Here is a 27991-nt window from a genome sequence, read left to right as displayed (position 1 = left end):
GCCCTAATGACTGAGCTACCATGGCTCACTGGTATATATATATATATACTTACATCCCCTTATTTTCAACTATTTTTCCACTTGTCGCATAATGCCGTGAATATACATTACATTACGTGTTACCTTTGGAATTTTGAGTTCTTTCATTTCATTTCTGTTTTGTCAACTGTTCAGTGTGTCACAGACAATGAGTATCAGTTGCCAACTCGGCAACGAGATTTGCAAATATTTGACATGTAAGCTGAGACAAAATTCAATATTACCACTTCCATTTGAATTCTATTTTTTTTCTACCTTTTTTTCGTATCGTTTGTCCACTTCTGTTGGGTTACAGATACATAATTTGTATTCATGTCCAGATATTATTAGAATAATTAAATCAATAAAACTTAGGTGAGCAGGTCATGTGGCACGAATGGGAGAGGAAAGAGGAGGTTACAGGATTCTTGTTGGGAAACCTGATGGTAAGAGACCTGTAGGAAGGCCAAGACGAAGATGGAGGGACAACATTCAGATGGACCTAAAGGAAATTGGTAGGGATGGAAAAGAGTATATAGATCTTGCTCAAGATAGGGACAGATGGAAGGCCTGTGTTGCTGTAGCCATGAACCTTTGGGTTTAAGAAGGCTAGAGAGTTAGTTATTTATTGTTGGGTTACAGAACTTGATAACTCGCTTTGTTTTATGGTACATAATGTGGCTGATTGTAGCCATGTCATTTTTCACAGAATATGTGTGTTCCTGGCAACCCTGGAATGCATTGCTTCACCACAGGAAATGGGGTATCTTATGCAATCAAATGTTGTGTGTGGTTGCCAGCATTCAGGTGGCAAAATGGCCTTCTTTGAACAACTGTACTGCCGAAATGATGCACTAACGAGAAAAATGTTACTGAGAAAAGTTGTTTGTTTTGATGCCCCCTATGTGGTACGTGGCCTCCATTAAAATGACACTCTGTATATGTATAAGTTTAATACTTTCCTTGCAATAAATTTTTGTAACTCCTCAAATTATGTATGAAACACCTGGTACAAAAACTGTGAACTCCAAGGTACAATAGCTCTTATCTTGAAGGGCAAGGGAGTCAGGCGACATTTTCCATGGTCAGTATGTCAAATTGTTGTTTCCTCATTTCAAGACTGGCATCTACTATTGTTGCTTTGAGTAGCTGTGCTATTATGTTGTTTACTTTCAAGAGATTTTTTACATGCCTTTTTTTTGTACGTTCAGGGTATATGTATACAAGGCATGTTCCTTTACTTCGTAAAACATTTATTTTTCTCAGAAAGGATCAACAAGTGCACAATATTTGCAACGATTGCAACGATTGCAACGAGGTACCACACATACTTATTTTCAACCCTCACGTCATAGTGTTGCCTCCATGTGGGGCTTGTGGAAGTTGAAATTTTTCTCTACTTCTTCCACTTGAGAAAGTACAAATTATGTTTTCAAGAACAGGCTTATGTCCTAATTTGTACTGAACAAAATGTGATATGATTCGTTCCTATATTATTATATATATACAGGGTGATTCTAAAGGTAGGGTACAAACGAAAACCACAGATACCTCCCATGAAATAGAGACGAAAGTGCCCCTTCCACTTTGCTGAGAGATGCCTCCGTGAGGAGCTAGACAACGCCGAAAACGTGTGAAAATGAACTTCACACTGCTGTACAGCCAGTACCAGTGAAGATAGAAAGGCGGAAGAAAAGAAGTCAAAAGGAACACCAAAGTCGCCCATCCGAAAAACACCAGGCGGCAGCTGCGCAACGCATGCGCATGGGGTTCCACAAAGGAAATAGGAGTGTCCCACAAGACAAGTGAAGGGAAAGGGTAGTGATCGACAACGGTAGGGACAAAAGAAGCAATGAAGCATGAAGTAACAATTGCACAGCGGGAAACAAACACCATGGCTGAACCATGTACGAGTCTGTTGCCTGTCGAGTGTCACGGACCACTTTCCTTGCATTCTCGGTGTGTTTCTTCATCCTACGTCGTCCTCCTGTGGTTCTGCAACTCCGCACTACTTTTCTCGACTGCATTGCTTCAGCCATGGTGTTCGTTTGCCGCTGTGCAATTGTTACTTCATGCTTCATTGCTTCTTTTGTCCCTACCGTTGTCGATCACTACCCTTTCCCTTCACTTGTCTTGTGGGACACTTCTATTTCCTTTGTGGAACCCCATGCGCATGCGTTGCGCAGCTGCCGCCTGGTGTTTTTCGGATGGGCGACTTCGGTTTTCCTTTTGACTTCTTTTGTTCCGCCTTTCTATCTTCACTGGTACTGGCTGTACAGAGGTGTGAAGTTCATTTTCACACGTTTTCGGCATTGTCTAGCTCCTCACGGAGGCATCTCTCGGCAAAGTGGAAGGGGCACTTCCATCTCTATTTCATGGGAGGTATCTGTGGTTTTCGTTTGTACCCTACCTTTAGAATCACCCTGTATATATATATATATATATACATGCATGCATTGTTAGTTTTTGCTATATACAAGATATGATCCTTTACTTTGGAAAACCATTTTTTCTCTCCGAAAGTGCCACATACGAGGGTCACTATTTATATTTTGAGCCTAACAATAAAAAAACAGGAATTTGGCATTGAAAACTGCTTTATTGTTTTTCGAAGTATTCTCCTTTATGGTCAATACACTTTTGCATTCGTTCGAATCATTTGTCAAAGCAGTTTTTCCAATCTTCTTGAGACACCTCCATAATATGGTTTTTGAACGCATCAACGGCATCTTCCGCCGACGAAAATCGTTGTCCACGCAATTTATTCTTGACATTCGGGAACAAGAAGAAGTCATTGGGTGCCAAATCAGGACTGTACAGTGGATGACCCAATTCGATTTTTTGACTGTTCATGAAGTCGGTTGTTAGACGAGATGTGTGACAGCTGGCATTGGCTTGATGAAGAATGATCCGACGGCGTTTGTTTGTTTTCCGTATTTGACCGAAGACCTCTGGCAAACTAATTGTTGTGTACCATTCAGAGTTGACCTTTCTACGTTCCTCTAAAGGCACAGTTGCCACATGACCAGTTTTCCCGAAAAAACAGGCGACCATTTGTTTCGATGTGCTTCGAGCGGGAACAACTTTTGTTGGATTGGGTTCATGTTGAAATACCGATGCAGTCGACTGCTGTTTACGTTCTGGCTCATATGCATATATCCATGATTCGTCACCTGTTACAATCTTATATACGTCTTTTGAAGCACCATGATTGTATTTATTGAGCATTTGTTTGCACCAATTCTCGCGAGCGTCTTTTTGAGTTTTTGTCAAATTGTGTGGGATCCAACGAGAACATACCTTTCTCACAGCTAAATGATCATGTAATATTTTATATATGCTGGTGAAACTAATGCCTATGGTTGCCTCAATCTCACAGTATGTCACATGACGATCTTGCAGTATTAGGTTTTGCACAGCATCAATGTTTTCTTGAACAACAACTGATTTTGGACGACCTTCGCGAATCTCGTCGGTGAGCGAATGCTGGCCACGATTAAATTCGTTATACCAGCGTTTCACAGTGGCAAAGGATGGGGCTTCATCGCCAAATGTGGAAGTAAGTTGATCGATGCACTCTTGTCTTGATAATCCACATCGAAAATCGTAAAAAAATCATCGCACGAAAATGTTCACAAGTTAATTCCATTTTATTGTTGTCGCGCAATCTCCAAGGCAACATAAACAACACAAATGAAGCTATTGTCAAAACATTTGAAGTATGTTATGGTCAATAATGCCAGACGATTCCGTGCAAACGTCAAATCGCACCTAACTTCAATCAGTGTTGCCAAGGCTCAAAATATAAATAGTGACCCTCGTATATCGGGCAATATAAAGTACCGTTTTCGACCCCCATGTGGGGCCCATCCGATATTTTGTGTATGTATGTGTAAAGAAATAATAAATTTTATGACTTGTTTTCCTTCTACCTCTTGATAAAGCAAAAGCGTTGGTTTTTTTGTTTTTTTTTTCACCTATTGGCTTATAGTGCAATTTGTACTGAACACAATTAGGTATGATTTTAAACTGTACCATTTGTAGTTTGTAAGATATTAAATTTTATGTAAAGCAATACAGAATGTCAAAATGTGCACTGAAAAACATGTCCGGCATTGGTGCAAATACTACGAAAACAGGCTCGACATCTAAGGCTTAAGGGCATGTGGGACAGTCTCCATGGGGATCTTCCCAAGCTCTTCCCCCTTGGCAGTGTTGTCAACTTAGCTCTCTTGGAGCCAGGTCTGGCTCTTTCGTGCACTCGTTTGGTTGTGAACAGGCCCCGTGCTTCACTATGATGCCATCACTGGTTCCGGCCCACATAGACCAACTTTTGCCATGATTATACATTTTGCACATAACGGGATTTTGTTATATTGGCTATGTTGCACCACCCCCTCTTATATCCCCAGCTACTTTTTTATAGCACTATGTTTACGTGAAATTGACATAATATTATTATCAGTGAATCCTTTATTTTTGATTTCATACGACCATGAGATGGGTGAATTCGCCAGATCTAAATGGCGAAAACTAAGAATAAATTGTCATCAATTTAGAGTTAACGGTAATAGCAGCGCCCCACCCCTTCGACAACTAACATTACTGTAGGAAACACTTCGTAAATCTAGCTCCTTCAAAGTCAGTTTTAACTTCATTTAAGGTGAAATTTAGCTCTTTTATGCGCATCAGGTTTGGTAACACTGCAAGAATGGCCAAAGGATGCAAGGATGGGCTTATGGGGAGTATATTATTTGATTTGTTTGCTTTGGGAATATCAAACTTTCGATGGAATAGAGAATGATATCAATGGAAAGAGGGTGGTTTGAAGATGTGTTTGACAAGCGGAAAAGTCGAAACTTCTATTTGATTAGCCGTAACTTAATGTTGATTCCCCATAAGGAATACATGGGATTCCGAAAATTCTTATTCATCGTATTTTTCAAACATAGTGTCCAGCTTAATAACCAACATAAAAAAAATGTTTCCACTTACAACAGGGAGAGAAATTCATACTCTCGGATACACCCAGGGTTTTTTTTTTAGCAGCAGTGCCCATTCGGGCGATATTGAAATAAATGCACAATAACTGTACCTCCTCCCCTTAATATAAAATGTATTTTTCTCATATTTCAGGTTCTTGATGCCAGTATGGATCTTCGGACAGTCAGGCACTTCATTTGGAAAGCATCCGCTGATCTCGTGTTGCACTACAGACCTTTGAAATAGGGGAAGAGGTGCCCAGGGATCTCCTGGTTAATTGGCAAGAGAAGCATTTGAGCATCTAGTCCAGTGCGAATGATAACATTTGGTCCAGGCTGTTGGCACGTCATGGGAAGCAGCAGAGACGAGCAGCAGCCGTAATTTATTCCGTAATTCAGTCTTCAGGTGTGCAATGACGAAAAATAAACGGGGCCATGGGAGTGATTGAAATTTAAAGCAGCTGTGTGAGGGTGTGACTTTCTACCCAAAACACAAACAGTTTTTGGTGAATGAATTCCAGCATTAAAATAATTCCACACAACACATAGGTACTTGTGTTGCTGTTCTTAAATTTACTGTTCTGTGAGTATATCTGTAATTATTGTAAGTACTCTTGAGTAAGATGTATTTTATATTTTTATTACATGTATTATAAGAAGTACGTACATTACATACTTCGTAATTCCTATAATGTATTTATTAGGCATAGAGGAGATAATCTATCTCTCGATATTGTTCCTGTACCATTTGTTGTAATTTGAAGTATACTGCTTGTATAGTACAGAGTCAAGCCTGAAATAAATCAGTGCGGACTTAATATTCGTAGGTTCATTTTTCCTTTCGGTAGCGTGTCCGAGTGCCACTTGGGACTGGGTGATGTAAAGTCAGAAATTTCCAGCAGTTCCTGTATGAAGCAGCTCTGGGGTTCAACCAGCCACATGTAAATGGGTACGTGGGCAATAAAATACTGCTTGGCAGGGTTCGGCCTGAACATGCTGTTTGCATCTATAACCCTCGGTCCACAAAGGTATTGGTAAAATTGCATGACGTCATGCCTGGATTTGATTGGCTGGTATGCTCGGAGCTGCTAGGAGGCTTTGTCTTGAGGCATCCATCACGGGGGACAGAGCGGTGTAGCTCTTACAACTTGAATGGTGAGTGTGGCGATATGATGGGGAATTTACGTAGATTGTGGTTCCTTTAAATTGTATAGTTTATTTGTTCTATATTAGGTTTATGTTATTCTAACTTCTTATTAAATTAATATTAGTTTGAGTATTGAGGAACCTATTCTTAGATTTCTCGGTTGTATGGCTGCATTCACTATACACGCATTGCCCCCTAATTGAAGGGCTCCGGTGTAAAACATGGTGACATTTTGGTAATTTTTGAGTTACAAAGTAAAATGTGCCATCATTCAATTTTTGAGTAAAATTGGCATGTCATACAATTTGCATTGGACTCAGTGAAGCCTTCTGAAATTGGTAAACACAACACGAAAACAATTTATCTATAGTACAGCTTCTAATAACCTCTTTTCTTAATGAACTAGAAATGATCAAAATGTCACTTACCATGTTTTACACCCGAGCCCTTCAATTAGGGGGCAATTTAACTTGTATGGTTTACAGTTGTCTGATTAACGATATATAAAGAAAGCGAAAATATTTACTTGTTGATTGTTACAATTCTATAAAGTACTTTTGCACTGTTAAAATAAAAAGGAAATTATCTAATTTTCTGTTTTTTTAATTACATCGCAGGGAGTTGATTAACTCAAATGTGGAGATTCATATGTTGTAACTGCAGTCACAGCCAGCATTGGTGGCATAATTTTCAGAAACCATTCATACAGTGCATGTTTCAAAATACACTGGTCGACAATTGCTAAGGAACAAACACATGTTGACCCATATCTTTTTCATACACAACTCTGTGTCAGTTTGTTGCCAGAAAGAGACCAGTAGAGGGCAGCAAGGAATAATTGTGCCCATTCAGAAAGGAATGTGTGTGCTTTGAGCATCCTTATCAGGAAAAGACTGCAGTGCTGTGGCAGGAGGTGGTACCCGCTGGAGACAGTCCAACACGGTAGAGGCCGTTGGCAGTGCAATACTGGTGTGCAACAGAAGAAGCGTGTAGGAAGATGGCGAGAAGAGTATATTTAAGTGATTATGAACGGGGCAGAGTCGTTGGTCAGCTGGAGTCAGGGTGAAGTGGCACGTGTTATGGGGGTATCGAAGTGTGTCATTTCCCGACTTCAGAAAGCTACTCGTACCAGAGGAACAGCTTTGCGTATGCATGGTGGAGGTCGTGGAAGGTGTGCAACTGCTCGCCAGGATCGGTACATCGTCCAGGTGGCAAAAAGGAATTGATCTGCCACTCCAGCCCAAATTGCTTAAGAGCTTGTCTGTGCTTCAGGTGTCCGTGTGTCCCCAAAAATCATTACACGTCATCTGAATAGTGATGGGTTGCATGCCGGGAAGCCAGTTAAGTGTTTGCCATTAAAACCAGCTCACTGTCGTGCCAGATTACTGGTGTGTGCAGCATCGTAACTGGGACCAAGACAGATGAGCAAATGTGATGTTCTCCGATGAATCACGGTACTGTGTGACAAGTGATTCTGGACATCAAATGGTGTGGAGAGAACGTGGAACACGATATCATGCACAGCACATCCGTGAACGTGACAGGTATGGGGGACCCGGAGTCATGGCAAGGGGGGGCATAATGAAAAATGGGAAAACACCACTGCACATCTTCGCCGCAGGACCCGTTACTGGAGCATGGTATTCTACCGAGATCCTGGAAGGTTATGTTCAGTTTTTTCGGGGTGCAGTGGGCCCTGGCCTTATTTATATGGATGATAATGCACGTCCACACAGAACTGTCCAAGTGACAGAGACACTGGAAAGAGAAAACATCACCCGCATGGACTGGCCTGCATATTCACCAGATCTCAATCCCATCGAACGGGCGTGGGATGCTCTCGGAAGGTGGGTTGCACTAAGGAATCCCCCACCCCGGACCCTCCAGGAGCTGAAAACTGCACTTCAGGAAGAATGGGACAATATACCCCTCGTGCTCTTGAACGCTCTCATCGACAGCATGCCGAACAGGTGTGCAGCTTGCTGTGCAGTCCACGATGGCCACACGCCATACTGATTTCCTCTGGACTCACTCCATACATGCCAAATCGAGATTCATGTGCTTTCCTCACTTTGTTTTGCTGGTTTTGCTTTATGACGTCCTGTTTCTTTGGTTGATGGGGAATCCCCGTCATCTTTTCTCAATAAACCTTAACTTATACCTGTATATATATATATTGTTCACTTGTTGCACCCTGATCACGTAGTCAAAAGTTATTGGTCAAAACATGTTTGTTCCTTAGCAATTGTCGACCAGTGTAACTGGATGTGTGTTGCAAAATACATTTATAATTAAGTGGTACATCGCATTGTATAACTGAAAAGCACATAATTTCTCTGTGATAATATTAAGTGGCACCAACTTAAATGCACCTGTAAAGCTTGAACCCTTGCTTTTCTGCCACTTTTGACTAACTGCAACAATGAGGAATCCCAGGCTGGGATTCGAACCCTGGAACTTTGGTGGCGAGTCCAGAAGTCAACATGTAATTTGCTCAGCAACCAAGCCAGCAGAATATCTTGTGATTGAAGAAGCTCATAAAGTAGTGTGTATATAAACTGGTCCTGCACTATACAGCTTGTCACATATGATAGCCATGCAGGTGGAGGAAGAAAAGCTATAATGATTCTTTCCTAAAAGCAGCTTCAATACAATGGATGTGGATTGGCTGTTACAGCCACATGGCTCTCCACTGTGTGCCATGGGTTCATCAGCCATCATATAGGGTGGTGCACAAAATGATACCCCATTTACTTTTTGAATTAAATTAATATTTATGTATTAATTTTAAAATATTTTTTTCCTAGGAAACCTTAATCCATGGAGATTTACTGCCAGAGGCTGTAGTTCACTGAATCTTCACCGTGGCCCTAGCAGTCCGGTGTAGCGGCATGGCTGACAAAGGAAGGCTCATGCCAGAACATCGTGCAGCAATAGTGTTGTTGTTCGTGGAAACCAAAAGCATTGTTGGTGCAAAGGGATGTTTCCGTGCCCAATTCAACACATGTTGGGCTCCAAGCAAGAGAACAATTCACAAACTCCATGAACAATTGTGGGTTCAAGGGACATTACTGGAACCGAAACAGCCGCGAGTGAATAGTGTCCGTACGCCAGAAAACATCGAAAGTGTACGGGTCGCTATGCAAAGAAGCCCCAGTAAGTCCTGTAGAAAAGCAGCTACCCAACTGGATATATCGAGATGCTCTCTGCAAAGAATTCTCAAAAGTGATCTTCACCTGTACCCCTATAAAATAACAGTTGTGCAGAAACTGACACCAGAAAAGATTCAGCTGAGACTGGTATTCGCTGAATGGGCCGAGGGACATATGGATGTTATCAACAATACGTGGTTTTCGGATGAGGCTCACTTTCACTTGGACGGAGTGGCGAATACACAAAATATGCAATTTTGGGCTACCGACAATCCGCAAGTGCTCCATCAAAAGGAAAGCCATTCTCCCAGGATTACAGTGTGGGCTGCTATTTCAATGCATGGATTCATTGGACCATTCTTTTTCGATGAAAATGTTAACAGTGAGCGTTAACTGGACATGCTTCGTAATCAATTTATTCCTCAGCTTCTTGTGAAGGATTTGCCATTTAACACACAATGGTTTATGCAGGATGGTGCAAGACCACATACTGCCAATGTGGTCTTGGATTTCTTGCACGAGATCTTCAACTTCCGCATCATTTCAAACAGGTTTCCAGAACGCTTTAATGGTGGTCAGTATTGGCCTCCCAATAGTCCAGACCTTAATCCCTGTGACTATTTCCTGAAGGAAAGGATTTTTCCAAAACATCCAGAAAATCTCATGGATTTGAGAACATTAATTACGCAAGCTTTCACTGAAATTACAGAAGACATGTGTCGGAGGGTGATCAATAACCTAACTGTTTTTGACTACAGTTGTGCAGTGCAATGGTGGTCATATTGAGCATGTTTTGCATTGAAACATTTTTCCACATTGCTATGTTCACTGCAATGTATGTTTTTTTGAAAAATGTTGCTTACTAAAGTTTTTACACTAAAAACAAATGGGGTATCATTTCGTGCGCCACCCTGTATATGGCAAACTGTATATTTAGATTACACCGATAGATGAATATTTTGATACCAAATACACCTATGATTGGAACCAAGAATGTTAGTAACTGCAAAAATAAAAAGTATTATATATTTTATTACGGCTCTTAAAATCAGTACAAAGATATATACAGTGAATATTTACATATACACACAACAAATAAATATATTTTTAAAAAGTTCAGTTCTAACATGAAGAATGATTAAAAGAAATAGAATCTGGAACATCATAACACGTGAGAAAGCTAAACAAAAAATGATAATTTAATGTTTCTCTTAAAATACACTAAAAATAAAATGTGTTTTTTCATTTTTAAAATAAGATTTAATATGCATCATGGAAGTATAAAACTAATTCAATATCTTTTTTTAAATATATATTTTAAAAAAAAAGTAGATATATTTGTCCTATGCTAATATTTCAGTTCAATTCAACTGTTCAACAGAAGTTTAGAACACAAACATGCAAGTTAAAAAAGTTATTTGACCTGGATTCTGTGTACACACAGGGCAAATAAAATTGGTGACGTGCAAATAATAATTTTCAGTGCTTCCTTCAGCTTTCTTCTTTGACGGCACTCTTGATTTCCATTTGCTGCAATCGCGCTTGCATTCTCACCCTCCTCTTGCGTTCTCTCTCTCTTGCTCTCTCTGCAGATGCATATCTTTCATCTTGTCTTCTCTTCTGCATTTTCAGTCTGTTGATTTCTCTCTCCTTGTTCCTGCGAAGAGATGAATATAGGATGATGTATTTCACCGCATAAATAGTCGCAGATGTTATGCCAATATTTTTAAATGAAAAAGTGGGGTGTGGCCATTATGTAAGGCTTTTTTTATTATTTAATTGTGTCAGTATTACCGGTACTTAAAGATCATTTATTACTAAACTGGCTTTGGTGCAAAATTAGGATGCATGAATATATGTTAGAATTTAATATAATCTAAATCAACGCACATCCTTTCTTTGTGACATGTTAGCGAACATTTTTCCGGTCTGAAAAGAAAACCACATTATTTGTTATTGATATGTGAATTATAGTCAAAATATTATGCTTGAGAAAATTTACTACCGTGTTGTGAAGTATGAAATTTCATCTTCTGTGTCTGAAGATTCTGTGCTGCTATCATTGGTATTGTATCTCACACACCGATATGACAATTAGATGATGAAATGTTATATGTCAATTTTTAGACTGAAAGAGAAAAGGTTGCAACCATAGAGCTGAAATTTCAGTGTTGAAAGCATCACTGCCGCTCATTTTTTTCATCCATATCCTGTTTCAAAATGACAGTGAAAATCAGGAGGTGCTACTCTGGTTTTATGCGCCACAGTAAGTGTTGCCCATGGCTTTTCCTATGTGACTCAAGCTGCATGTCATGTAAAAGTAAGCAACGGCATACGAGTTTATTGTCTCGCATAGGAAATGACCAAGGTCCGTAGTCTTCCTCCCTGCCTGAGAAGGTCCCACCATAACTGGGCTATCTAACAACCCCCGCGGTCGAGAATTCTCTGACATCATCGCGGAAGCGCTTGCCTTCCTTCGCCAGTCTTTTTACATGGAAGCGCATTGGAGGCACAATTTTTTTCAATTAGTATACAGACCTATATGTATGCAATTGTTGTTGAAATTTTTGTATGCAAAGTCGTATTAGAGGGAGGGGTCTGGGGGTCAAGCTCCCCCGGAAAAGTTGCCAAGTACTAAAATTTAATAAGCAAAATACTTAATTACAGTATGACCAGTGAGCCGGAATGCTCCGGAACTCTGTTTGTTGTCGGAACTCTGTTCCTGCTGCGACATAAAAGTACATTCTTTGTTACACTTTGTAAACAATGGGTAACGAGGAAGGAGAAAGATCTTGAACTAAATTTTACTCTTGTCGGTGGTTGGTTCGAAAATGTAGAAAAAAAATACATTTCGGTCAGTGCTATAAGTTTAAGTTGTAATTGAGTACCTAATTTCCTGAAATGACAGATGTGATAGATCTTGTGTTTATATATTTACTTTGGATTCAATAATATAATAATAATAATAATAATTATTATTATTTAAGTGATGAGCACGATTTTACAACCAGGTGAAAATTGGTTATACAAAATTACAGAATTGAATACATAATTATAAAATAATACAGTGGATCCTACAATCTTATACATTATCATAAATTCAAATTATAGGTTTCAACAGGATCAGCTACTAAACGTCTGGCTTTATTTAGACATGTAAGAATTGAGATATACCTATGGGAATATCTGGGAATTTTATAAGATATATTATTAAAAAATATATTCACTTTCAATTTGGAAAGTTAAGATCTTCTGTACAAAATTTATCCTTTTAACTTTCCTTCTTTCTTCTAACGTAAACATATTCAAATGTGTTAACCATTCAGAGTAATGTTGGTCATATTATTTTTTTTTAAACATTGTGCATAATAACCTGATAAAAAGTTTTTGAACTGATGCAACTATTTGAAGGTGACTGATGGCTGTCAGAAACCATAATTCATTAACATATTCAAGAATACGACGAACAATATGTGATAATACTAATAATAATACTAATAGCTGGCCCCCATGCCAGAGTGGTTAGCACATCGTGCTACTACGCCAGGGGTCCAGGGTTCGAATCCCAGCCGGGTAATGGTTGTTTCTGAGTGTCCATTCATCACGTCATCACTAAACCCCAATCGCAAATTAGCCATAAATGGCACAAAAAGCGAAGTAAAATAAAGCATATCAATCAATCAATAATAATAATAATCTTGGGTTTCGTAGCAGTCAGATGCCCTACCGACTTAATCACCGCAGTTCTCTGCCTCTATTCACAAATCATCCATAACAAGTATTACATATTCCTATTCTTTATCTATTTCTTTCTACTTAGTTATTTTATCGCTTTTCTGCCACTTTTGGCTAATCGTGACGATGAGTGATTGGATGAAATTGATGAAGAACATGCATGCCCATTGCCCAGGCCGGGATTCGAACCCGGGAACTTCGGTGGCAAGATCAAAAGTCGACCCTTTACGCACTCGGCCATAGAGCTGGCTATTCTTTGTCTTTTAGCATAGTATTATTGGCAGATATTGTAATACCAAGACATTTTTGTGTGATATATATTATACTATTATATGTGATACAATTGACCAACGTTCAAGAACCCTTCCCGAAATATATATCTAGATAAGTGCCTGTGTCCTTGCCATACCACAGAAATAAAATAAACCATATAATGAGTCAAATATTTTGTTGTAACTATTGGAAAATATTGACACCTCGTCGTTGTTTTCAAATGAATTTGTCAAGACAGAGGGGAAGGTTGCTTCCGTGGTGACATCACAAATTTACGATCCCCGCCCCTCGTGGAAAAGGTGCTGTTATGGTCAGACCTATTCAAGCAGGGTAGGAGAAAGTCTTTACGGACCTTGGGAATGACCACTCCTTGGAAGAAATATTTAAATCATGTATGTATTTTCCATTGTTTTTCGGTCTCCTCGTCACGTTATTGTTAACCTTGGTAACAGAAACATATTGAAACTGAAGAAATTCATGATAGATTGAACACAAAAAGCTGAACATGTTGTATTTAGTTATTAAATGCCACTCCTCTTTAACTTCTTTAAAAAACTAATAGATGGATGATGATTAGATGAAACAAAGCATGATGATAACAACCGTGGTACAACGGTCTGTGAGGGCCAGGGTCTACCTACCGACCTCACTCCCACGTGCCATGGTGGGAGATCATCCACCAGTTTTGGGTTAACATGTCAGCACGATGAATCCCCAGTCTTCGTTGCAGGTTTTCATGACTGGGTTATTCTACTCATCCGTAGCTCCCCAATTTCCCCACGATGGTGGGTGGCCATCGGTCCCATACGCAGGCCAAAATCTCATGACCTGGTCATAGAATCCTACATGAAGAATTAGAGGTTTGTCGTGCTGACAACACATCATTCTGAAACTGGTTGGATGGTTGCCCACCTCTTGCTGAGGCATGTGGGAGTGAGGCTGGCAGTGGGTGAGCAGGCCAAGGCCCTTAAGAATGCAGTGAGTGAGCAGGCCAAGGCCCTTAAGAACTGTTGCATCATGGGTTATTTGTTGTTTACTATGATTGGAGACCGGGAATGCTTTTACCAAACCGGACATCATAGAAAGTGTTGTATTTGATGTATATTACACCCTGTGTATTGTATTTTGACCAAATCAAGCCAATGTATCACACACAAAAAGCAAACTGTATTAAGAACTGTTGGGTATTTCTTCTTCCCCCCCCCCCTCTCTCTCTCCCTTGCAATACACAGGGATGAAGACTTCGCAACAGGGTTCAGATGCAATTCATTGGATTTCCATACACTTTGCCTGAACCTTTCTGCTGACTGCCTGCCTATCTGTCATTCACTCAAATGTTAAAACTAATCAGGATGAACGAAGAAAGCTGTCACCTGTAGATCTCATTCTCCCTCTGTTTCCTCTTGATAAGTCTTTCTCTCTCTCTCTTCAGTCTTTCGTCATGTTCTAGCAACATTTTCAATGTCATGGGGTTCACATTTATGTAGTTCACTTGGACAGGCTAAAATTGGATAGAAGGAAATGAAAATTACTTTTCACACAAATGCAAAGCATATCTACCTTATAACTAGAGCTTGGATTTATAGACAGTAAAAACTGCTAAAATATGATTGATTTGTTCTATTTTACTTAGCTTTTCTGCCACTTTTGGTTAATCGCAAAAGATGAGAATGAATGGTGATATGATAAAATTGATTAAAGGACAATGACAAACCCATATGGACAGCATGCAACACAAGCACCACACAGGATTATACTGACCATGGATCCAGATGCCAGAGCCTCGTAAGTCTGCAAAATGCAGGCCAGGCTGTACTATGTGGAAGTGAGGTTGACATTTGGGTGCCCCTTTTACACCCCCAAAAATATGCCCAAATAGGTAGGCAAAAAGGCAGTAAAATGTGTAAAATGAGCACTACAAATAAAAAAGGCATATAATAGGCATTGACTTTGTACATTGTGAATAAGGAAAGGAATTAAGATTCTCTCATCAAATATTTAATACTGTCATAACATTAACGGCTGTAATTTAATAATGCATGCACAGAATTGCATAATAATTGTACAATTTTTTTTACAGTATTGTATTTATTCATTTTCAAAAACAGAAAAAATAATAGAAAAGCTATAACAACTATTGTTCTGCATTCTTGATGATGGGGCAATAACAAACGAAGTCATGCCTGGGCCAGGATTCGAAACTCGAAATTCAGTATTGGAATTGTAGTTAACCATTGAATGTACTTGATTACAGCGGCAGATATGGGGTAAAAAGCACTGATGGATGGGTTTCTTGTTAAGGCACATTGAAGATGACATCAAGGAGGTGATTTCTCTTTATTCTCATGCTTATTGAATATTTGTCCCACACTGTGGCCATGCAGTCAAAGGCGTAATTTTTGGGCTCAGGCTATGAGACGCACGCAGGTTCGAGTCTCCTGGGGAGAGCTAACAACTTTTCTCCTGAGATTTCAGCCTATGTTACCGCTGACTACCCACTATCGTGAGGAAATTGGGGAGCTACGGACGAGTAGCATAACCTGGTAATGGAAACCTACATCAAGGATGGGGGGTTGTCGTGCTGACCACATGTCAGCTTGTAACTGGCTGGATGATCGTCCACCTCGGCAGGTGGGAGTGAGACTGGCAGTCGGTACGTAGGTCCAGGCCCCTCACGGACTGTTGAACAACAGGTTATTATATTATTGAATATTTATTCTTAAGTTCTAGTAATCAAAAGGAGGGGAAGCACCTTGCCGCGCTCTCTGAATCTACCTGTGAGGAAAGCTAAACGAAAAAGGCACAAAACATACTTTTCACAGTTGAATTTTATTTGGTCCCTGTTTTGAAACATTTTAGGCACTTATAGCCACTAAAAAAAAAAAAAATAAAAAAAAATAGACAGTTATGGGCGCTATTAAATTAACCTGAGTTTGAGTTTTTGTTTTTAAGTCCACTTTATGCACATATGGCCTAATCAGGACCGGATCTACAGCTTAAAGTGGGATCCAAACCACTGTGGCATGTGCCTCCATCGGGAATCGAACCGGGATCCCTTGAATACATGGCAACAACGTAACGCTTCTGTCAAAGGAACGCTTCTGTCAAAAACTGGATAGTTCACGTGACCTACAAACTTCAAATCAAGTTAAAAGCACAATGAAGGAATAATTATAGGCATATATTTCGTTAAAGAGGAGGCTAAAATAAAAACGAAATGTTTGAAAAAAATAGTACTGAAAAACTAGTTATAAAGAATGGCAAACAATGGTGTCGAACTAGAAACTGAAGTGAAAATCTATAGTCCTCCAATTCTGGCTCCAGTGTAGAGACATATTTTCTATTCACGTGGTTTCCAGGCACTGATGAAATACTGGGACAAGTGCATAAATATAGTCGAAGACAGGGTTATTAAAGGTCCGGAAATTTTAAATAAATTCAATTCCGGTCCAGGAGAGAAAATAAGCAAGCGTAAATGGGTTCTGGACCGTAAAGAAAGTTTTCAACTGTAACATATTGGTATGAATGCACAATATAGAGAATGTCTCCAATTCCTTTCCTACTTCTTATATTGCAAAATAAATGCAGTCCTGGTAACGTGTCTGGAGTTAAGATTTGGGGGTCACTTGAAAAAATTGTACACTTATGTCTATATATGTTGCAAAATTACGTTCTTCATTACCGCAATCATTCTCCATACATAAACTTAACAACCATGTTTGATGATATGAACAAGTGATGTTCGACATTTGTTGAGCTGTCTACAGCGTTGCCACACTGTTCATTTGTTACTTAAGATGACTACAATGAGAAGGACGAGGTAGAAGAGCACGTGGAATGCAGACTTTGATTAGAGGTAGGTTTGGCAACTGTGTTCGAGCGGTCTTCTAGAAAAATGGCATTTTGCGGAGTGAGTGCAGTGAAGAAGATAGTACTACAAAACTTATATTTTGTTACAATATGTGCTCATTAGGAAAAGATTTAACTGATATCCCCACAAAACATTTTCTGGCAAGGTTAGGGTAAGAAAGTATCTTGAATTTCGTTAATATTTGGTAGATTAACTAATTTTCGCCTTCTGATCAGTACATTATGAACGGGTAGCTGCAAGAAACATGCACAGGTAGCCCCAAGAACCATTTCCGGTAAGGTTAGGTTAGGCAAGCTTAGTTAAAATTTTGTTTGTAAAACAATGGGATTCAGCTTTAAAAAAAAAAATCTCAACTTACATCAGCTTTTTTCACGATTTCCAGATGTGACCCCTGAATTTTAACAACAGATTCGTGATTAGAAGGCCAAATTTAGTTAGTATACCAAATATTAAGGAAATTGGAGACATTCTCTATATTCTGCATTCGCTCTAAAATATTTCAATTTGGTCCAGGAACGTTATCTCCCAGATGAATTTAAATGCAGTCCAGGAACTTTTTTCCATGAAACAATATGCAACTTGGACCGAATTTAAATTGTGTGAGAAAAAAGGTTGCGATCCTGTTGCAGAACCCATTAGAATGTATGGATTGCTGGACCTTTAACACCCTGGGAGCGAATGCAGAATATACAGAATGTCTCCAATTTCATTAATATTTGGTATACTAACTAATTTGGCCTTCTAAATTGCGAAAAAAGCTGATGTAAGTTGAGATTTTTTTTTTTTTTTTTTTTTTTTTTTTTTTTTTTTTTTTTTTTTTTTGAAAGCTGAATCGCACTGTTTAACGAACAAAATTTTAACCGTGCATGGTTCATGCGGCTACACATTCTTAACACTAGAAGCGCCAAGCCGGTCAATTTGACAGTTTTTCAAATTGCAGTATCTACTTTGTACAGAAACCTTTTTCTTCGTGCATTGAAATTTTGTGACTTTTCCTAAAATTTGCATTACATTATTACTGCCATGTGTTATTTACAAAAAAAATAACACTAATGGAAATATTTGTGTTTCTACCTAGCAGCGCCGTTGCCGGTCATTTTGACCACTAATGTATTTCAATGGAAAACCACTTCTGGATTGGAACGTTGCACTTACAATTTCCAACCCTATTCTTCCTTCCTCTTTTGGACTCGCCCATATATGTTGGCATATTGTCGAAGCTGATAAGAAGGAGAAAGTGAGGACTCAGTTTCGTTTCAACACTGCAGTTTGTAAGCATGTTTTCTAGACAATGTGTCCTCAGGGGTCACTCATGGGGGAAAATCTGACAGTTGACGAACAATTGTTTCCTTCGAAAGCGAGGTGTAGATTTACACAGTACATGCCAAACAAACCAGAAAAATTTTGTATAACATTTTGGATGCTAGTGGAGGTACATTCCAAATACATGTGCAATGCCTTTCCATACCTTGGGAAAGATGAATCAAGGAATAATAATGTTACTGTACCTGAAAATGTTGTATTGAGAATTACTTCACCTTATCTAAATGCGAGTAGAAATGTAAATACTTACAATTATTTCACATCGCTAAAATTCGCTGAGAAGCCAAAGGAGAAGAAGACAAGCCTAATTGGCACTATGTATGAAGAAAAATAGAAAGGAGATTCCTAACGAAATTGTGAACATTAGAACACAAGTGTATGAAACATGTTTGCTTAAAAAGGGGGACATTACATTGTGTGCATACCAAGCTAAACCGAACAAAAATGTTCTACTCCTAAGCTCCGTGCATTCACATGTAGAAGTAGATTTGCAAAGCCAGAAGAAACTCCCAGAAACAATCAAGTATTACAACAAAACTAAATGCGGTGTTGATGTTGTTGATCAAATGGCACGCAAATATTCAGTCCGTGCTTCATCACGTAGATGGCCGGTACATGTGTTTTACAATATCTTAGATCTGGCAGCAATAAATGCATGGGTAGTTTACAAGGCAGTCACGGGGTGGAACGTTACGAGACATAACTTTTTGATAGAATTAGCTGAGGAACTGAGAGAAGAACATTTGAATGCAAAGCCCAATAAAATATTGTCAACATCAATATCACATGCACGGAATGTAACTGGCTCTGTTTCCAGAAAGAGACACCAATGCCAGGTGGTATTGTGCAATGAAAACAAAACAAGTGACATTTGTTCAATGTGCAACAAATATGTTTGTGGAAAATGTGTTTCTGGTGTAGAAAAGGTACTGAAATGAAAAAAATGTAATATGTGAAATTTCATGACCGAAACTTATTTCCTTGAAGAAAATTAATATTTATTGTTGTAATTAATGCATGGAAAATAAAAATCGCTAGGTTTCATTATATTTTTGTATTTTTTTTAGAAAATATTTTGTTTTATTAGTAATAAGATGATTATTGGCAATAGCCATTTTGAGAAATGGTCAAATTTTAAATACCGGTCATTTTGACCGGAGGTGGAGCTTCTAGGTAGTAAATAATCCTGGCGCTTCTAGTGTTACTGTACCAATCAGAAGGCCAAAATTAGTTAATCTACCAAATATTAACGAAAATCAAGAAACTTTCTAACCCTAACCTTGCCGGAAATAGTTTCGTGAGGATATGAGTTAAATATTTTCCCAATGAGCATATATTTTCACAAAATATAAGTTTTGTAGCACCAGCTTCCTCACTCCGCAAAATGCCATTATTCTAGAATGCTCATACACCGTTGCCAAACTTACCTCTAATCAAAGTCCGCAATGCCATGGTTCAACGAAGCAACAACTAATGCTCTGCAACTAACGAAGGAACAGTGTGGCAATGCTGTAGACAGTGCAATGAATGCCGAACGTCACTTGTTCATATCATCAAACAAGGCTGTTGGTAAAATTCTGATCTCCGGGAAGGGTATTTCTTCAATTTTACAGGATAAATTACTTACGGAACTGAGTTTCTGTAGACCTTTGAAAGGTTGAGGAATGTTTTCTCCCTTCCTTCAATTTATTCGGTTGGTAAATCATGTATTTTTCAACATTAATGTATCTCCGATGCACAAAAGCCCTTGCATCCATTATCTTGGACTACGTGAACCAGATGTTCCATGCGTTTGATGACGTAACCCCTGGTCAGTGATTCCAACCACGCCGTTGTTTTGCAAGAAGATGACAATTTTAACTATGTTTGCCTTACCTAACCTAACCTTGCCGTGCATGGTTTGTGGGGCTATCCGTGAATGGTTCGCGGGGCTATTCGAATGGTTCGTGGGGTTTTCAAACTGGAAAAAAATACAAAATCAGTAACACGAAAGTAGGTATTATTCGGTGAAGAAGGTTGGAAACACTGCATATCCACTGATCATAGACGCTAGTCAAGATTTGCCCGCCATATTGTGTGTAACGCAAGCGAAAAAGGAACGAACAATAATTATTCGATATGTGAAAAATTGGAACTATTTTCGTGAAAAAAAGCGAAATCCCACATTCAAGAATCCTTAGCAATGCAGAATAGTTAAGTACGAATGTGAAAAATAAGAAAATAAACGAATTTGAGCCATTTCCCGGAGATCAGAATTTTAATTATGCCTGTATTTACAGTACAAAATATGAATACTGCACTTGTACTTACTTTATAATCCTCTGAGTCTGAATTCTCTTTGCTTTGAGATATTATGGTCTCCAGTGCCACATCAAGTGGAATTTCAATGTCATTTTCTTCATAGGGTATATCTACTAAAAAGGAAATCTGTATTAGTTTCATATAGTCAGCAGATACAAATTGTAAAATTGAATTAAATATACAGGGTGTCCCAATAAAATTATGCACACTTTGAATGATCATAATGCTAGTGTTTTTTTTTAAAGATATAGTTCAATTTCAAAATTTTGAAAGAACCTACGGACATGAAGAATTATCTTTGACATTGCCTGTTTTTGAACTGATGACAGTTTTGGTCCAGGCACTGTTGGAAACCCAAGCGATTGAATCGCAAACATCAAGAAACATTTCGTTCGGTATTTGGGTGCATTCTCATCCAATGCCTGTCTTCAATTCATCAACTGGTTTTGTACCGTAATCTTTGTCATTTTTTAAAAAAAGCTAGTAGCATGAGGTATGGTGAGCACGTATGAAATTTGTGGTACCAGTTTCATAGATCGGAGGCACATTAAAATCGGATATTTTGTGTTTCGCATGGTTCGTACTTAACAATTGTGTATTACAGAACATAGTTCAAGGTGCCAGTATGCATTTTACACGAAAACAAACACAATTTTTCACATAGAGAGTAATTTTTCTTATTCCTTTTTTCGCTTCCTTAACACACAATATGGTGTGCACAGCTTAACTAACATTGTGAGTATGCAGTGTTTCCAACCTTCTTCACCGAAAAATACCTACTATCGTGTTCGTCACATGTGACCCACGAACCATTCACGGATAGCCCCATGAACCATTTCCGATAAGGTAGGTTAGGTTTGGTTGGGTTAGGCAAGCATAGTTAAAAAAGGGGGGGGGTTGGAAACAATGACACGGGGTTAAGTCATCAAACGTATGCAACATCTGGTTCACATAGGGAAAGCAAATTAAAGCAATGGCAATTGTGCGTCGGTGAGATATTTCTCTTGAAAAATACATGATTTCCAGGTCAAATAGATTCCACGATGAAAAAAAATACCTCGACGAACGTTGGAAACCTTAGAGAAACTCATTTCCGTAAGTAGTTTCTTCTGTAAAAATGAAGAAATGTGTCTCCGATGTATGAAACTGTTACCCTAACCACGCACCAATGGTTCGTGGGGCTAGCGCCAATGGTTCGCAATTATTTCCAATTTCTAGATCCTGATACTAACACGACACCAAATTTTAACTATGTTTCCTAACCTAACAGAACTAACCTATCCACGTGCCATTGGTTCGTGGGGCTATTCTCCGTCGGAGAATTAATTTTCAACAAACATGAATTTCAGCTATGAAACATTCCCACATCACACAAAACACCTTCCCGATGTTCGACAATGCTACAGGAACTTATTACGGTAAGTAGTTTATTATGTAAAAATAAATAAATGTGTCCGAAGGATAGTAAACAAGTACCCAGAATAAGTAAGTACGAATGTCACCAATTACAGAACAAACGAGTTACAGACAATTTCTTTTGAAACTTACGAAAAATCATGAAACATTCTGAATCTTTACCGTTCTATGTAGAAACTATTTAATGACATCACTTACTTGCGGCTGTATTATAACTCTCATTCTGTGCTATGCGGGTTTCATTGCTTGTGCTGTCCTGACCATCAGCATGTGATTTTTGAGCTAGTATAATTTCTACTGGTCTATTTGAAAAACAGTTTATTACATCATTTGACTGGAAATAATCCGTAGAGCATAGTTTTCTGTCGTTGTGTTCAACATTCTCGCTCATACATTCCATTATTTCTGCTGTAACATCATCACTGTTTATTTCTTTACAGGCACCTTTATCGACTTTTGTGCTGACATCAACACTGTGTTGTTTCTTTCCGCGTGTCTTGAGTATGGAAGACTTTACTTCTTTCGTGGTATTTTCAACTTTTGTCATGCAGTAATCCGAAGGTAACTGTATTATTTTCACATGTAAATCCTTCGGCATCTTCAGCTGCGATGAGTCCATCACTATAAAATCACCATACTTATATTTTAGTAAAAACAAGAAAGAAAAAAAGTTTGAGAATCAGCTGTGCATGTGTTGTCTGTTTTGCGTCTGCTGTCCCAATGGTAATCTAATTTTACTACAATTCGATATGTAGGCGTACATATTTGCAATTACACTTGCATATATATATTCTCACACATATAATGTATTTATTCATCAATTTGAAATAAATTAATCCATGGAAAGGGTGGAAGAATGCTAATAATTGGAAATATCGAAATAAGAAATGAGGAGCCGAGTGCGTGCGAGATCAGTCATGAAAATTTATATTTTGCTTAGTTGCTAATCGTCCACTGCTGCATAACAAAGTCACTCGACAATTATCTTGGCCGAGTCTGCTGCCACGCACATGTCAGCAGTAAGAATAAGCGTCAAATTTGCTCCTGCCACGTAATTCGTCTGAATGGTCTTGCAGTGCGGTCTTAAGAGCCCGTATCAGCGTCACTCGAAAAAAGCACCGGACAGATGTCAAATTTTCTTCCTAGTCTTACCAATATTGATTCCATTTCCCCCTTCGAACGCAAATCCATTGCATGTGGAGACCTTTTGAGACTTTACTGGCGGGAGGGTTGCTCTGTCGAAAGAAACAGAAGACAAGGTTCCCTTTCCGCTACTCACCCCCCACCCCCACCCAGCCTGGAAGGTCAGACTGTGACCATAACAGAACTTTCTTTTGAGCCCGCACGTTTATAACTCCGAGAGATTTTCTGTAACAAGACAACACTTTTTCCGAGTGTCTGAAAGAAGAAAAACACACATTGACGAACATCGCAATACAACTTACATGTAATAGAGCCAAGGACTATTTAGGGGAGGCGGGGTCCAGGAAGTCCGACTCTTCCACGAGAGACTTACGAAGTACTAAAATTAAATAATATAAATATGCTTGTTTTGTTTAGCATCTGTCGTATAATCGAGAGAGGTGTATTTCCGTCAAACTTATTGTAAGGGAAGGATTACACTGGGGTCATACAACTTTGGATGACTGTATCAAAGAAGATTTAAGCACACCACTACCTAAGTAATATGCTTAAATATTAAATTAAGAGCTTTACTTTTCGTCAAATGGATCTAACATCCTTTTTCGTTATTCAATAAATATTCAATTCCTTATCTGTTTCACAATCACCTTGCCAGGTCAGTTGTTTTTATACAAATTGAAGCGATCTTAACTATTTATGAGCTAGATAATGAATGCGTGCTGTTATATTCCTATTCTTATGCCGTCTTTTCCCATTCATGTGATAACAATATTAATTAATATTTTAATATTATTAATTTAATATTACTGTTATTTTAACTTGTTTTTATTATTAGAAGAAGGTACCAACATCATAGGCGTGCGCAGACCCTCTGATAAGGGGGGGGGGGAAAGAACCTTGAAAATTAAGTCAGATCGGGAAAGAAAAAACTCATTTTATCTCAGTTTTATTTTTTTGCATTGATGTGATATATATATATATATATATATATATATATATATATATGTGTGTGTGTGTGTGTGTGTGTGTGTGTGTGTGTGTGTGTGTGTGTGTGTATTCGTGTGTATATTATATATACAGTATATATATACCTAGGTATTAACATATTATTTAAATACGTTACGTAATCTATTCATCCGCCCCTTAACAAACCAACGGCAAAAATTATATAAATTGTCTCTGAAATGTGAGCCCTCGTTTTCCTCCAAACCAAACTGTTATAGCAGCAACTGGCAAACTGCGAGCGAAGCGTGCAAGAAAATTTTTCGATCCAAATTTTTGAAAGTTGAAAGCAGTATCGATTTAATAGGGCACAAAACATTTCATGGGACGCCATGGTATTCTCTTTTACAATTTTTCTCAATCAGATTGTTAGGCTCCAAGGACCAACTCCCGCTACTTCCTAGCTACGGTTCGGAAGTTGACAAGACTGCAAGAAAAGCAGGTACCGCGAGCGAAGCGAGAAAGAAAATTTTAAGAAATGTATTTTATATTTGTATAAAATTTAAAGTCGAGGGGACAATTGCCCCTCTGTGCCCCCTGCAGGTGATCCTGGCAATCTGTAAGAAATAATGCAAGATGGACGTGAAAACTAATTCCGTCTTGAGTATCCTTTTGTCCTCCTACTAGTAGATTCTGCTAGTCTTGCTTTCTTTTACTTCAATGTATGCCAACCCCCTATAATTGATTTCCGTCCAAGGTTGGAAAAAGGCAAAAAGGGCAATGCCCCCCTGTCTTCTTGTGGTTGCGCCATTTCCTTTTAGAGTATAATATTGTCTTATTGTACAGTAGACGCATTTCGATAAAACTTTCATAAAAGGTCATTACAATGCTCAAGTACATTTTCTACTTGAGGAAGATGTTACCTTATTACGATGTGTTCTAAAATAGTGAAAGGGCAGGGCAACTGCTTATCTGTCTGGATCAACAACGGCCACTGATCATTTGATACTAAGAAATTGTTAAATCATGAGTCGCCAAACTTGTCACGATATTGACATGATATTTTGCTGCCTACCTGGTAGGTGGATTTATTCAGTGGCTGTGAGATTGTTATTTGGTTCTATAGGTTATATATAGAGTTAAATGTGTACAATCATTATCCTCTACAAATGGTGTTTCCAATTTCCGGAATAGGTGTGAAAAATGAATTTTTGAAAGTTGGAGGACGTTCAACATCTCAAGAACCGTCAAGTTTATTTTTCGGTTTGTAGTGATTGATTGATTTAGTTTACTTTACATTGCTTTTCTGTCACTTTTGGCTTATTGCGAAGATGGGGGATGAGTGATGAAATTGATGAAGGGACACCCAACCCAAGCTGGGATTTGAACCCAGGACGTCTGGCGTCGTAGCGCGATGTGCTAACCACTCCGCCACGGGGGCAGCTTTTCTGATTGTAGTTTCTCATTCGAGTATTTGCAATGAACATAATTGTCAGCGATGTTTTCTCAATCCTTTCATCGTTACATCGTTATTGAAAACATCCGAGAGGCAAAAATACGACATTAAGGAATTAAAAGACTCCAGAAACTACCTAACTCTTAAATATTAAGAATTAGAAAGATTATAAGTGAACCTCCCCGCCTCGGTTAGCGGTAATAATGATGCTTTGTAATCGAGGGGTCACGAGTTCGATCCACGGTTAGGCACATTTAATTAAGTATCTCGAATTCCACTATAGGCTGTAGGTTTGGTCCCGATTAGCCTTTGTGCAACTAAACATTGCAATTTAGTGCAAAAATAAGCAAGCTTGGGCAGTTTTATTCCTTGTAAGCCTAGGTCTTCATGTTAATAAATTATTATTTATGACGTTGGAAAATAATTTATGCAGAGTGGCCAATTTCTATTCCATGGAGAAGAATCAGATGTGAAACACATATAAAACTATTGGTAGTTATTTTCACTACTAATCACATCTGCCCAGTGCGAGAGCTGCAACTGTATCCGTTGATTTATGTCAATGATATTGATAGTCAATGCTTTTGTCTCCTAGTGTAGGTTAAATTTGCACTGAAAATATGTTGGTTCTCTCAGTGTTACCTTCGCAATAGAATTGGTAACATCCTCCAACTTATAAAAAATATTTTTTCACACTCGTTCCAAAAATAGTGACATGATTTACATAGGATAATAATTGTTAACATTTAGCTTCGTAGGCATCGTATTATCATCATCGTTTGACCCTCCAACAACCAAACAGCAATCCCACAGCCACTGAACACATCCACCTACCAGATAGGCAGCAGAGTATCTGCAATTTTTTTTGGCAAGTTTGGAGACTTGTGATTTAACAATCACTTAGTACGTATTAAATAATCAATGTCCGTTGTTGATCCATGCAGATCTGCAGCTGCTACCTCCAACCACGATTTTACGTGCAACACGTTGTAATAATCTTGCGATCTTATAAAAGCAGGAAATGTACTTGATCATTGCAATGGCCTTGCCCTAAGGGAAGTGTTATAATGGAAAATATTACGTAAGATAGCTTCTACTTCTTTAATTTTCGATCGCAAGGTGTCTACCGTACTATAAAAATCTGGGGCTAAAGGGAGCTTAGATCTGTTGTGGGGGTTTCATCCCCCCCTAACCTCTTTGTAGCGCCATCCCTGGCTCTTCGTATTTTGTCCAATGAATACAAGCTAGCAAAATTGTGATTTTCAACAAGTTTGTAGATAATTCTGCAGCTGTTCATAAAAACAGACGTATTTCATTAGTTTGTTGCTGTGGTTAAGGTAAAGTGCTCCTCTGTGCATAGCACGACGCCATGAAGGCGTATAGGGGGTGTGGGGGTAACGCCCCACACTTTCTTCATCCGGTCGTGAGTGGGGGTGATGTGATCAGCACCACGCCCCTGACCGCCTTTACCCCCCAGGTTTCCCCAGGTACCCATGTTATTCGACGCTGGGTGGGCGCCGGGGCCGCTTCCATCGTTAGAAAAGTTCCCGGATTTGAACCGGCCGGGGATCGAACCCGGGACCTTTAGCATGGTAGTCAGACGCCACCGCGGCCACTGTTGCTGTGGTTCATTTTCCATTTTCAGCAAAAAAGTATTCACACTCTTTGCATACGCTGCGTAAATGAGGGGGTGAGGGAGAAGTTGCTTAATAGTCTCACTTAGAAATTTAGTGCAGAGGAATCTTATAACCCTTCTTAAACAACATTATGCTTTTATGCTTTATAGAAATAAAAGTAAATACTATTTTCAAACTGACGAAAGTTCCAAGTAACTACGTAGGGGAAGGGTAGTGTATTACTTCCCATGTAATTGGACTCTCCAACTAGCAAATTTCTTATTAACACCTCCACATATTTTATTCTTTAGTTGTATTATCTGTATGTGTCTGCAGAATAAATTGTCCATATATTGCACATGAATAAATTATGTGTAGTTGTTTTGAATTTGCGGTACTAATCCACGTTTATACGTAAATTAGTCTTTGAACGACAGAGATGGAAAATAAAGCGCCAGCAGAGAACAATGGTGCCACTGAAGTTGAAATTCATCTAATAAAGTGATTTTAGGTGCGTCGGGACACACACGACCGTGTTTTGTGCCCATCAATGTAATAAAAACAGTTAGATGGAATGAGGGTTTTATTTCGTAAGCTAACTTTTATCAAGGCCCTT

General features: G+C 38.8%; 3 protein-coding genes across 5 annotated transcripts in view; 2 read left to right on the top strand and 1 right to left on the bottom strand.

The window, feature by feature from the left end:
• LOC145997164 (WD repeat-containing protein 48) overlaps positions 1 to 6041 on the top strand; it is a 74405-nt gene extending 68364 nt beyond the window's left edge. The window contains exon 13 of one of the 2 annotated variants that reach the window (XM_083133843.1): positions 5155 to 6041. In XM_083133843.1, coding sequence (XP_082989969.1) covers positions 5155 to 5247 — 93 coding nt within the window. In that variant the 3' untranslated portion in view covers positions 5248 to 6041. The remainder of the gene's footprint in view (positions 1 to 5154) is intronic. The other variant, XM_083133842.1, reaches the window with a different exon arrangement.
• Positions 6042 to 9038: 2997 nt separating this feature from the next.
• LOC145996690 (uncharacterized) lies at positions 9039 to 9692 on the top strand. Its single transcript, XM_083133209.1, has one exon. It carries the CDS (start codon positions 9039 to 9041, stop codon positions 9690 to 9692), a length of 654 nt encoding a protein of 217 aa, XP_082989335.1.
• A 728-nt stretch (positions 9693 to 10420) lies between these two features.
• Positions 10421 to 22925, bottom strand: LOC145996870 (uncharacterized). Of its 2 annotated transcripts, none has more exons than XM_083133417.1 (4): positions 22417 to 22925; positions 20812 to 20915; positions 14681 to 14808; positions 10421 to 10956 (listed from the first exon to the last, which is right to left on the bottom strand). In XM_083133417.1, exons 1-4 carry the CDS (start codon positions 22835 to 22837, stop codon positions 10791 to 10793), a joined length of 819 nt encoding a protein of 272 aa, XP_082989543.1. In that variant the 5' UTR covers positions 22838 to 22925; the 3' UTR covers positions 10421 to 10790. The 2 variants fall into 2 exon arrangements, with proteins under 2 accessions (XP_082989543.1, XP_082989544.1); XM_083133418.1 differs by having other exon boundaries at positions 20812 to 20912.
• Positions 22926 to 27991: the final 5066 nt, after the last annotated feature.

The sequence above is a fragment of the Lepisma saccharinum genome, chromosome 13 (genome assembly GCF_977018435.1).
Source record: "Lepisma saccharinum chromosome 13, izLepSacc3.1, whole genome shotgun sequence".
Taxonomy (NCBI): Eukaryota; Metazoa; Arthropoda; class Insecta; order Zygentoma; family Lepismatidae; genus Lepisma; species Lepisma saccharinum.
The sequence above is the reverse complement of the archived record's forward strand: the minus strand, read 5'-3'. Positions and strand labels throughout refer to the sequence as shown.